The 12,652-nt window shown below is 37.2% G+C and overlaps 1 protein-coding gene across 9 annotated transcripts in view; it reads right to left on the bottom strand.

Moving 5' to 3' along the window:
- PAN3 (poly(A) specific ribonuclease subunit PAN3) overlaps positions 1-12,652 on the bottom strand; it is an 81,961-nt gene that overhangs the window by 9,167 nt on the left and 60,142 nt on the right. For 7 of the 9 annotated variants that reach the window (XM_056329044.1, XM_056329046.1, XM_056329045.1 and 4 more), the window contains 4 exons: positions 8,232-8,397; positions 7,717-7,804; positions 1,617-1,756; positions 677-806 (listed from right to left, as the gene is read on the bottom strand). In XM_056329044.1, coding sequence (XP_056185019.1) covers positions 677-806; positions 1,617-1,756; positions 7,717-7,804; positions 8,232-8,397 — 524 coding nt within the window. Of the gene's footprint in view, positions 1-114; positions 230-676; positions 807-1,616; positions 1,757-7,716; positions 7,805-8,231; positions 8,398-12,652 lie in introns of all 9 variants that reach the window. The other 2 variants (XM_056329051.1, XM_056329052.1) reach the window with 1 other exon arrangement.

Genomic DNA, 12,652 nt, shown 5'->3' with positions numbered 1-12,652 from the left:
ATGAAAGCCTTCTGTAATATCTCTCAGCCTTGTCAGAAAATCCTGGGATCAGTGGCTTCTGATGAGCAGGCACCCTTTCCTGTTGAACAAATACACATGGGACATAGTACATACTTCCTTTGTAGCTAGCACTTGATGCCTTGGCTGAACATGATAGACCAACCAGACCCCCACAGCAAGAGATGCACACTTCAGGGAAACTGACGATGGCAGCCTTTACCTCCATGATCTAGCATTCATATGGAAAGGAAAACATATGAGATAAGTAAAGGGACACTGGAATCCAAATCTATCCAAGAATTTCAAGGTAACAGTTGTTGCTCTACAACCTCTGGCACAAACTCTATCATCTAGTGTGTGATGACATACATGGCCTTAATTACTCAGAACACTACTTTTTAACCATTCTGTAAAGAACATTTTTTTCCCCAAAACTGTTGGTTAGACATGAAGATGTCACTTCAGTTAAAGCCTAGCTGAAGACATCCTAAAACTAGTGGTTCTTGGAGCTTCTGGACTTTCAATACCTTGAGTTCAGAGTTCTCAATTCTGCAGGCAGAGTACTTAGGTTGCCAAACAAACAGAAAGAAAAACCAGTAGAAAACATTCTCTTTCAAGGTACAGCTGTAGGAATACTGACTACAGGTTTTCCTGTAGGAATTAGTAAATTATTTACCTTTGCAAGGTCTTCCTCTATAACATCATTTCGCATTTGAGCAGCATCCAGCTGAGTATAGAATCGTGCACCAATCATAGGCATGATATCATTTACACTGCGAAGCCTGTTTTGGTCTGTCAGCAAATACCTACCAAAATATCCCCACCCCCAAACAGATTACTTAAACATGCTGCAAATACCAGTGAGATCATTCTATTATGACTTTATAACTATTTGACACTGATGCCTATGTAATACACAAAGTTGACAATTGCAGCATTTGTTTAAAAAGATATTAGAAAGAAAACATGTTGATTTACATGTATACATCTAGTCAGTTACTTGTGCAAGGCAGGAGTGTACTTTCATGGAATTGTGTAATTCACCCTGCTCAGAGAGAAAAAACACACTCAAAGAGAGAAGATATAACTCAGATCGTAATGCAATTGTTTTTCAAATGAGGGAAGGGGCACAGACTTCCACTTTTCCCTCTTAGGCTGGAAAAGGAGAAAGGCTGACTATACTAAAGAACAACACAAAATGATATCCAGTCAAGAAAAAGTAGCAGTCAACTCTGGTCAGAAAGGCAACATGCCTATTTCTGAATACCTTCTGAAACCATAAGGTAAGACTAGCATATTGCTATAGTAGATAATAGGCAATGAAACCCCATATTGAAGACAACTTAAAATGCTTGGGGGTTTTATGCTCCTAATCCTTATTAGGAGCTTTAAAAGAACTTAGTAAATAAAATTAATTTTATTGGATACACCATGAAAATACACATTATATAAACAAATTTTAAATTATGTTTAACCATTCATTGTCTGCGCCGACAACTCAATGACAGTAGTTATATCTGTAATCTTACATGCATCTAAAAACACCAACTGACATTTTCATTTTATGTTTAAAAAAAGTAGTTACTTCCATCAAAAGATTTATTAAGCAAACTTACAAAATCAGATTCTTCAGATCAGAGGAATAGTTGATTGTCACCAGCTCCATTGCTTTCTGCAAATTCTCTCTCTGAATTCCTGATAAAGAATTGCAAGCCAAAGCCAACACAACTTTCCCCAGGGAGATCAGATCTGCTTGCTAACAGGGAAAACACACACAGATAATAAGATTCTTTGTATAGCTAAATATTACCTATGGTACTAGATGGTGTTTAACAAGAGACAGTTCTTCAGCATCCTTTGAAGAATACAAGCATCTAAAATAAGTGCAATTCAAACCATATGACTGTCCAAGTTACAGTAGTTAAAGGAAAATCTGTCCTGATACCTAGCCATTCTCAGGTATTATATTTATCTTTGAATGCTTAAAATTTACCTATTTTTAGCTTAAAGACAGTATCAAAGAGAACTCTTGCATAGCAAGCAGAAGCTCTGCAAAGAGGTTCTCCTAACTACCTACCTGCTCACTCCTGACAAGTCAAGGAGTTGGTGGCAAACAGAGCAAGTCTTCTCAGTATGAGATGCAGAAATACCCATCAAGGATCATTTGTTAAAACAGAAACAGCATTTGCTGGACTCATAATATCTTTTTCACTGGCCATCCAGTGTGAATTCCACACTGGAATTCACATTGGATTCCAGCAAATGATGCTTCTGTTTTAAACAGACAGCTCAAAGATTTTAATCTCTGATGGCCAGTGCGAAAAGATACGAACTGCCTGATGTAAGTAGACAGGAAGAGGTCTGTATGGCTGACAAACTGAGCTGCATCACATTTTATAAAGAAATTCTTAGTGTTACTAAACACTTTCCTTAAAAGTAGAACTGCTCTTAAAAGATGAATGCTGCATACAGGCTGCTTTGCCACAACAGGAAATTCTGCCAATTTTAATGGACAGCCAACAGACATTATTTTTTAAAGTTATACCAGTTTTTAAAGCCTATCTCTAAAAACAGGAGCCTAATTTAGTAGCAATCACTTTCATAGCAAAAAGTGTCCGATTCTTTTGATGGAAAGGCTTTCAGCTGCACACAAGCTGGCCAAACTTGAAAACACCTGCTGCTTTCCATGCTGGATGCCTGCCCCAGACTGAATTTTAGAGCCAGCTAGAGATACAAATCTTGTATTTTCCTGAGGGTTTTTCTGAGAAAGCTGTTTTTGCAAAACTAAAAAAAAAGTGAAAGCTCCTAATTATCGAGAATGTCAGCTCTATAGTCCAGAGCAAGACTATGCTTTTTAGCAGAGAACATAGTCATACAAGGAATACACCTTCTGTCATTTCTGTGAGAAAGGCTGAAAATTTGGCAGCATTGCAACACTTAAAGTTCTGTTTAGAATCTTGCAGCTTTAGAAAAGTGTTGCGATGGTGAACATGCCACAGCCCCTCACAGCTCTTCCACTCTTACCACCAGAGGGGTAGTTGTGTGCTGCCTCTGGCTGCAGTAGCTGAACCTTCCCTGCAGCCACATCTCCCAGATGTTGAGGGACAGGAATGAAAACCTTTCCAGGGCTCTCAATGTCCCTGCTGTTTCCTTATCAAGTATGATTAAGCAGCACAATTTAAAGATGGACACGCAACATGGTAGAAGTTAAAAAGCATGGTACTCTTGTAGCTAATGAAGACAAAAACAGGATGTGGAAAATGAGACAGAAATAAGGAGGACAAAGTGGTGGAGAAGGAGGATGGACTGGCATTTCCTACACTATCTTTTCTACAGAATCAGGATTTCCTGAGTATCAGCATTCCTTTGTACTTTGGTAAAGAGAAATGAACCACAGCAACAAACCCCATTTTGGTGGGAACTCACTTGCTTCCACTACCAAGTAGGCAATTTGATCAGCAGAAGACCCTGTTATAGTACCACAGAAATCTTGCTGATGCATTATCTATAGCCACATACATCACCTAGCACAATGGCATTTTTTTCCCCCTCTGAAAAACTTAGAAGAAATATGTAAGTATTTGTATTAACCACAACCTTTTCTGTTTCTGCAGTCCCCTACCTATACACTTTAAAATTTCAGTTTCTAGTATTTCATAAGGATGTATCCTATATAAATTCTCTATCATCACACAATCCTGAGACAATGAAAATATACAGTTTCAGCCAAGACCCTATGAAAATATAGTCTTGCTTTAGGCGTTTTTACAATACAGATTGCATAAAAATTTTAAACTTTTTGAGAAAGCGTTTTACATTAACAGCAGTCATTAAATTCTAAATTCAGGCTTTTGGTTTTTTGAGCGTTTGACTCACAGCCTTGATTTTTGTTTGTTTTGCAAATTACATCTAACAGAAGAACTGGCAGAGATGATACAACACACCAGTGCAGCCTCAAACACACACATTTTAAGTTACACTCAGCTTTTAACTTGCTTTAGTTACAAAAGTGGCTTGGATTCATCCCACTAATCTTAGGAACTTAAACTTCAAATCAATCAGACCTAACTGATTTGCTTAAGGTACCTGTAATTCTGCAAGACATTTCAGATACTGAGCGAGCTGAATTGCTCTCGAGGTACTTCACTATTCACTGACAGCTGAAACCCTGAAAGCAAGTACTACTATGCCCAATATTTGAAGTCTTACAAGTGCACAAAACCAGGCAGTAATTTTCCTGTGTGGTAGGGGAATCTCAGAACATTGCAAGCTGGAAGGGACCCATAAAGATCAGGATTTATTGAAGTCAGATTCCAGTTTTAGAAAGGGCAGAACTACCATCCACTGATCACTAACCACGCAGACAAGGGTATATAACTTCCCAGAAGCTGGGGTACACCATCCTTTCTATAGGGAAGCAATCCACATATGCCTATTAAGCCCTCACTTCCCCTGTGAAAACATGAACAGATTCAGCATTCCCTGCTTCCAGGCAGAGAAAGGTTAAAGGAGGCACACAAGAAGTACTAGATCTCCTTGGATCAGGAATACCAGAAATTAATGCTGTATTCCTGTAGTAGCCTTGCTAGTGCAAAGTACAGATTAGGAACAACCACTTCCCTGTTCATACTCCATATTGTGTACCTGTGGATCACACCAGTTTCTTTTGCCACAGACCTGCCGGAAGACTTCTGCTACGGTCACTGTCAACAGCGACTAAGTCATACTAAGTTGATTCTCAGCTTCAAAGAAAAAACTTTAAGTACAGGCTGCCTTTTGTTCAAAAACGTACCTTGCATGCAACTAATGACCGTTTAATTAGTGATTCAATTAATAACTGTAACCTGTACCCACCTATCTTTTTATTTCCTGAAAGCTTTGCTACTAAAGATTTTATCACCATCTAGTTCATTGATAGAACTATGAAATAGCATTAGACTAAAAACCAGCCCCTGGGAGATAAAACTCAAAACAGTGCTCTTCATTAATGTCTCCCTGTTATCAAATGAATTTCCAATATGTCAGTGAGCAATTTAAAAGTTAATTGAATAGGTACCCTTTCCCTCTGCATAATTTTTTTTATTATTATTAAAAAGGTATGTGCTACTATGCCAAATGCCCTGGAGATACCTCAGCATTTTATACACTTGGCTTTATCATCAGGCAGACACGTAAGCTAGTCAAATAATTCTTATTTTTGACAAGATCCATTTTCCATAAACTCTTTGAAACTGACATTACATTTCTGTTTATCTTGTTCCACTGCTTTTCTTGGATCAGTATCAGCTCATCCACTTTACAATTCTGTGGATTCACTTATCCTTTTAAGTTCTGGAAGGGCCCTTAGAAATGCCTCCCAGTTGCTAGATAGTTTTTTATTTTATTTTTTTAATATCAACATTAATACTTCAGATGCCTCTTAAGCTAGTTTCTTTAAATTTGGGGAGGTGCATTATAAAGTTATTTTGGTTTGCTAAATTAAAAATATTTACTTTGAGCAAACATAACCTTATTGCCCTTGTTAAATCAATAAAACCTATGTTTTCTCTTCATTTTGTATGGAGAGGACTCACTTTCATTTTACCTCAAATAAAGAAATATTTATTAAACCTTTTTACTGTTTCCTACATCACCATTTGCAATTTTCCCATCCGTATCTTGTAACTGGTAAACACCGGACTTAAGGACTGGGGACTGGGAAGTGATGTGCTAGAATTTATACAGGTGTAACACCTTGTTTTTAACGCAAGTGGCCATTCATATTTCATTTAATTTTTTTAACTTCCCTTATTGTTGCCTTTATTTAACTCTTAAATGATCATATAAACTAATGCACTTAACACAGATTGTAAACAACTGCATTCCTTTTACATAGCCTCTCACTGTTCTGGCCAAACTCTTTCCTATCCCTATTAACAATGGGAAATAGCCAGAAAGTGACAAATGCTAACAAAAATGCCTTCCTCCATTGAAGACAGCAACAAGGAAATGCATATTAGCTGGGCAGTAAACCAAGAGATAACCTGCATTTTTAACAGCCACAGGAGTCCCAGAGGAATTCAGGAACTGGGTCATGGATCGAGAGGAAAAAGGAACAAGTAGCAGCTGTTATTTTGTAATTTTATCTGGCTAGGGCAAACAAAGAGAGAGGTTGATAAATGACTCCTGAATTTCAAGGAATGAACTCAGTCCAGAATCTCTGAAGGAACAAAATGGATAATGAAAGCCTAGCCCTTCTAGAGGAAGCAAGAAAAAGGGTGACAATACTGTATTTTCTAACTCCAGTTTAGATCTTCCAAACTATGTATTTAAGAGTACTTCTCTTCTGGTTTAGCAGTGATACCAGAACAATTTGGGAATTTACGATGTATAAAACATGTAAAAACACCCCCCTCTAAACAAAACTGTGCATTACCCAAGCAAGTTAACTGCCAAATATTGGGGCTGCTATGGTGGTAAATGCTTTTGACAGATTCATGTACCTGTGAGTATTTTTAGATTTGTACCTCCAAGTACATTAAACGTTTTACTTTAAAATTACTTGCATGTCATAATCTCTCAGGAAGATCTCTTTCCCAGCTGCAATTAAAATAAATCTAAAGTAGTATTTAGATTTTAAAAAATGAAATCTCATTATATTTTTAGGCATGGAACCCCTCACTTGTATGTACTCCTATCTTCTCTTAGCTGTTTCCCACTAAACTATTACCAATAGCCCACTGATACAGAGCTGGGGAGTGTGGAGGGCAGGGAATCCTTTGATGTACTACTCAAAGTACACTGGAAAATGCTTTACTGTATCATTAAAAAAAAAAAAGTTGCTATGTTCTAGGACACGGTCTCCAATAAGCTAGTTTCTGCCTGGCCAAAGTTCAAACATTTCATTTATTACTAGAAGACTCTGAACGAGCAATTTTCTCACAGTGAATAAGCTCAATTAATGAAAACAAATTAAATACAACTCCCTACTGTAGTTGTTCACTCCCAGTACAGACAGGGTATGTGATGACTGCTGAAGCAATGTACTTTACCCTGAGGGGAAGTTAGGGAAAGAGGCACTTCTGTACACAGTGATGCTCCAGATGACTGTGGAACAGTTTTTTGCTAAGTCTAAAGGAATTCCTCTGAATTCAGGCATTATGTGAAGTCCACACTTCAGAGAATGTCAGGAGAGCATGGAAAAACTAGGAGCCTAAAATAAAGATACACTAAAACCTTTTAGCAGTGAGGAGAATGCCTAGGTGCAGGTATTTGTAAGATCTCTTACTGCTCCGTGAACAGGTATTCAACATTTACTTATTTTTGTTAACATAACAAAAGAGAAAGCAAAGCAAAAACTGTTACCAAACCATGGGTTTTTTATCTCTAACACCGAATGTAAGACCTTTTTCTTCTCCTTCCTTTAGAAATTCATATTCCTAAGCATTTCTGACTTAAGTTTGTTAAATACTAATAGTTCAACCTGTTTGGTGAGTTTGCTGAAATTTTAGAAGCAGAAGATACCAAAATGAGCACTCAAATTTCTAAATTACAAGCATATTTGAATAATGCATGGCGGAACCAAGATCAAATCAAGAAAGAAAAAATACAGTCATTTAGAGATAGATATACTGGGCTACAGTTTAATTAAAATATTTGTCTTCCAAAATGAATCACACCGATTTTCAGTACTCCTTGTGCCAAGTTACTAATCTAACTATGGTATTGCTGTCTTACCTGAAACTGAGCCATTAATGCCAGTGGATTATTTTGACTGTTGTCAAATGTCAAAACATCAAAGATTCCAACACAATTAACTCGTAACCTTTAGGAAGAAGAGAAAAGGAAGAAGTGTCATTAAATTCTGTTGGCTACTCAGTTTTTTCTCTAGCATTCATTGAATGCTTTGATATGACAAAAAAGTCATCAGTACTCAGCAAATTACTATGAAGCAGAAAATACTAATTTTGCTATTTGATAAAATGCAACAGAGTCATGAGTTTACAAAGAAATCAACAAATTTTAAATTGTCAGTAGTGGATCTGAACAGTTCTTCGAAGATAATACATGCCTTTCCCAAAATATGTTTAAAAAGAACTTTTTAAAAAATTACAAGTTTTAGCACATCGTCTCCACCAGTTAAAAGTAACAGAACTTTCTAGTTAGACTTTGTTATTTTTGTAACAGGTGCGTGGTCAGCAGCTACCATGAATACAGATCACAGCAAGACAGAGAAGTAACGCTTTCATTACCTTGTTTTTCCCGTTACTAGAATCTTTGTTGGATCCATAACTCGGCATGCCAGTCCTGCTGTATGAATGGTCCGTAACGCAGAGCTGAGTTGCACAATATATGCCCATATCAAAGACTCTGGAAGCAATCCAGCATGCTGCCGTGGCAGAGGTCCATCATGCTGACCTAGAAGCAAAACATTGTAAGCATCAACAGAAGGCTACTACACAAGATTAAAATTAGAACATTTTGAATTATACAATTAACTTACATATTCATTTCATTTAACTCTTAACAGTCCTTGAAAGACATATCTACTGTGCTTTAACGGTTGGTTTTGGGGTTGCAGGTTTTTTTGTTTGGTATAGGTTGGCTTTTTTTCAGAAGGACACCACCTTTTAAAATGCTGACAACCCAGTTGATATTATTTTCACTCTCATATTCAGGAAAACCATGCTGATTTTTAAAGTTTAGGATGAATAACCACTACAAAAAGAGCACCGGTTAGAAACTGCTGAAAGTAGGTGGTGCATCAAAATATGCAGGTACTTCAGCAATAAAAATGCCAATATTCTGAACAACAAGCATGTAGCACAACAGCTGCAAGAGAACCCATTTTACCTCCTTTGTGGTAGGAAGGCTTACAAATTAAACATTCTCTGTCATCTGAGCAGTCAAAAAATGAACAAGCTAGTTTCACATTACATGGGCAAATCAGACTGGAAGATGTGGTGGCTGAACATCACTGAACACAACTCCACGTTATGTTCTGCCATGAGCCAGCTCCCTGACAAGTCATCGCTGCATGTCCCCTGTTCAGTGGGCCATATGAAAGCAACGCATCACCCCCCTTCTAAATTGATTTGTAGTCGTCCTTTCTTTGCATTCACATATCCAAATTCTACATTGAAAACAGTGTGAGTAATGCTGAGCCAGAGATAAGAAAAGATACAGATAACAATGTTATTTTTAGTAAGATGCATGTTATACAAAGAAGTTGCTACTGTTTAGGTGGCACAAAGGTGAAGTAGGAGAGGAAAATCCATCCAGAGAAAGACACTCCATCTCTACTGTACAAAACATGATAGCCATTTCATGAGGTTGCCCCAGTACTGATTTTGCTAATTTTGAGACCAGTAGTATCATCAGTATTCATAAAACCGTGTAAGCACACAATTCAGTTGTAAATCCTCTCCTCCAGATACTTGTTTCTTGGGTTTTTGGATGGTGTTTTTTCTCCTCTTCCTACGGTAGCATATCAACATCCATGCACTTGCTCAAAGTAAGTTTGTGTGTGTGTGTTTGCATGTATACACACAAATATATGTGAGTGAAAAAAATGAAACACATTACTGCAAAATTTTACCTAGAATTTTCATTGGTTTTGGGGTGAGGGCTGGGAATGTTTCTAGCTTTCATTTCTGAGCTTTTGTTGATTTGTTTTCAAACTTCAGTTCATTTTTCAGGTTTAAGATGCTTCAGTTTAGATCACGAAAGATCAAGACACAGACTTCTTTAAACTGCAATAAGCCTGGCAAGTCTACTGAAGGCTGAATATAATGAGATATCCTTTGTTTCTTCTGGCCTCCTGATGAATCATTATGCAAATCACTTCCCACAAACCAGCATACCAGAAATCTAACATAGCAAACTTTTCCCCTCATGACTCTTCAGCATGACAAAAATTACGATGACATAAAATGATTGAGGAGATACAGCCTCCTTTAATTAGTCAGGGCTCTTTCTCTAGTTCCTACTTCCTATAGAGTATACTTTATATTTAGTAAACAGCAACGTGTGATATGTTTAACAGGAATATATATGGACACTGTTACAGAGTTACATCTGTATGAAATAAATGCATCCAGAACAGAAATGTTGCTTAATATCCCAAAGAGAAAAAAAAAAGCCAAAACTTGGGGGTTATTTTTCTGCACGCAACTTGCCCTTTGAGTTCCAGATAAAGACAATGTAACCACGAGAATATTCAACATATGCTGAAAAGCTGAAAGATCAGAGTTCAACACAGCTTCTCCTCCTCTATCAGAAAATCTCAATCAAGCAACATTATTTTACTACTGGAAAGACTCGCCTGAGACTACAGCTGAATCTAGACTGCTGCTTTCAGACTAGTTGACTGCACCCCACGCTCCCATGTGCTAAAGGTACAGGCTAAAGCACTGGAAGAATAAGTTTTGAAATGCCCTCTTTCATATTTATCCGTTCAAAACAAGGGAGATTAAAAGCAGTTCAGTTTGCTGCAATGCTGACTTCAAAGTATGTCCCATGAGGCCCATCAGGCCTGCCACAGATGGCACTTGAGCAAGGACCCAAGGAGATGAGACCTGAAAGTTCACTCTACAAGCAAAACACAGTTGAAAGCTTTCCAAACTGTTGAACACAGTTGAAAACATCACAAGAAGACAGTATTACAAAAATTATCAGAATTTACTCCAAAAAGTGGTATTTTAGAGGTTGATTTGAAAAAGGCTTTCCACCACAGGCCAAATCCACAGCATGCAAAAATTCAGATTATGTTCTTCCCACCTACTGCAGGGCAGACTCACCCTTCCCACTACTTTCATCTCTCCAAGATGCTGAACATAGATACTAATGGAGAAGATTAAAAATGTAAGAACTGCCATTTCAAAAACACAGGTTATCCATTATTTTTCCTTGCCATATTAAGATAAAAATAATTCTCAGCATTTTTAAGTGCTGCACTATGACATTCTCAATGGAAAAAGAAGCACACCCTTTGCACTCATGTACGTATGTATACTTCTTTTTCATTTGTCAAAAATGCATTCAAATGAAATTCAGTTCAAATGAAATTCCAGAGCAAGGGGAAAGGCGAGGATAGTCCTGGGGTCAGAAGGAAGAGCTGGGACCACTGGCAGAAGGACCTGTTTTACATCATCACGAACACTGTGAGAAAGCATGCTAACGAACAGCAATTCTCATCAGACAGTTATGAAAAGAAAAATAAGAAGCCCAACAAAAGATTTAGCTGCTACTACACTGAACCTCTCAGGCCTGCAAATCAGTCTTTATATTGAGAACTGTGAATTGTTCAGTGTTTGCCTGCTGTTCCTGAGTTAAAGTACTGAAAAGTCAAATACAGTAGCCTTCACTTCTTCCCTTTCTCCAGGGAAACCTGGGCTTTGGTTTTACGTTTCCCAATTTTCAATATACAGAAAGGTTCTGAACTGCTAGCACAGCACCACACTTTGTAAAAGATCTGAAGATACTGAAAACTTGAATTTACTTTGAAAAAGTTGCAGTTTTTGGCAAAGGTATTTTAGGATAATTATTGGTTACATATTTTGTCATCAACAATATCACGTTGACTTTCAATATTCACATATTCTTTCTGCTCATCACAGTAAGTACACAACATTTGGTTTTTCAATGGAAGAGGTTTTTTATGAAAAAAACATACAGCAACTGGGGATGCAAAAACTGTTGTCAGCAGTGAAGTCCATTTTTGTGCATTACATATTACTATTAATGTGTCCAAAGGTAAACAAGGTCCAGGAAACTTGCCTATCTTCATTAGACAGTGTTTGTTTGCTGAAAAGCAGAATCTGTGGTGCTGAAAACTATTAATAGCATGTACACCAATGTTTAGTTACTCAGAACATTTTTAATAAACAGACCAAAGGACATATCAAAGGCATGCTTATCTCTGCCAACCACAAACACTCATCAGGACAAAGAAAGAAAAAAAACAAACTTGCAGGCACCAGTGCATAGTTACTGTTAATTTGCCAGGATTTTCTAGTTGGCAGTTTTAAAGTACATACATTCAGAATGTGGTTTACCATTTAATTATTGGACTGGTAAAGACAACATTTCAACAATTTTGGGTTAACTTGCTAATTTAAGGAGAACAACATTTCCGCAGAGATAAATGCACTAACATGTACAACAATCTGAAGTTAAGAAATATCAGAAAGGTGGAAGAAAACCAACAGGTTCCAGAACAGATTTAATGTTTAGATACTTTTGATAGAAATAAGTGCATTGAGGAAATATGAGGAATAAGAATCAAACAAAAAGGAACTTTTCAAATAAATGTCCTCCAAGTAACAACTAACTGAAAAGTCAGGCTCCTGATTTTAAAACTTGTGTAAATTTAGTAAAATATGACAGAACAATATCAAATTATCACACTGTACCACCTGAAGAAAGAGGATATTTCATTGCATAAAGACCACAAGCAATAAATTCTATAGCATTCAGTACTAACAAAGACATTAGTTTACAGTATAAAAATAAACATGAGCTGCTATTTTCACCCCCCACACCAAATCCCTTCCAAAGTAGTTCTGTTACAGGGTCTGTAAATAATATGGCAAAAACAAAAAGAAAAAACCGAGACTGACCACACTGACACTAGTGACATGCAAGACAGCTATGTAAACCATAATCCTCATCT

Source organism: Falco biarmicus, chromosome 2, assembly GCF_023638135.1.
Source record: "Falco biarmicus isolate bFalBia1 chromosome 2, bFalBia1.pri, whole genome shotgun sequence".
Classification (NCBI taxonomy): Eukaryota; Metazoa; Chordata; class Aves; order Falconiformes; family Falconidae; genus Falco; species Falco biarmicus.
Note: the sequence above shows the minus strand (reverse complement) of the source record. Positions and strands in the feature narration are given on the sequence as shown.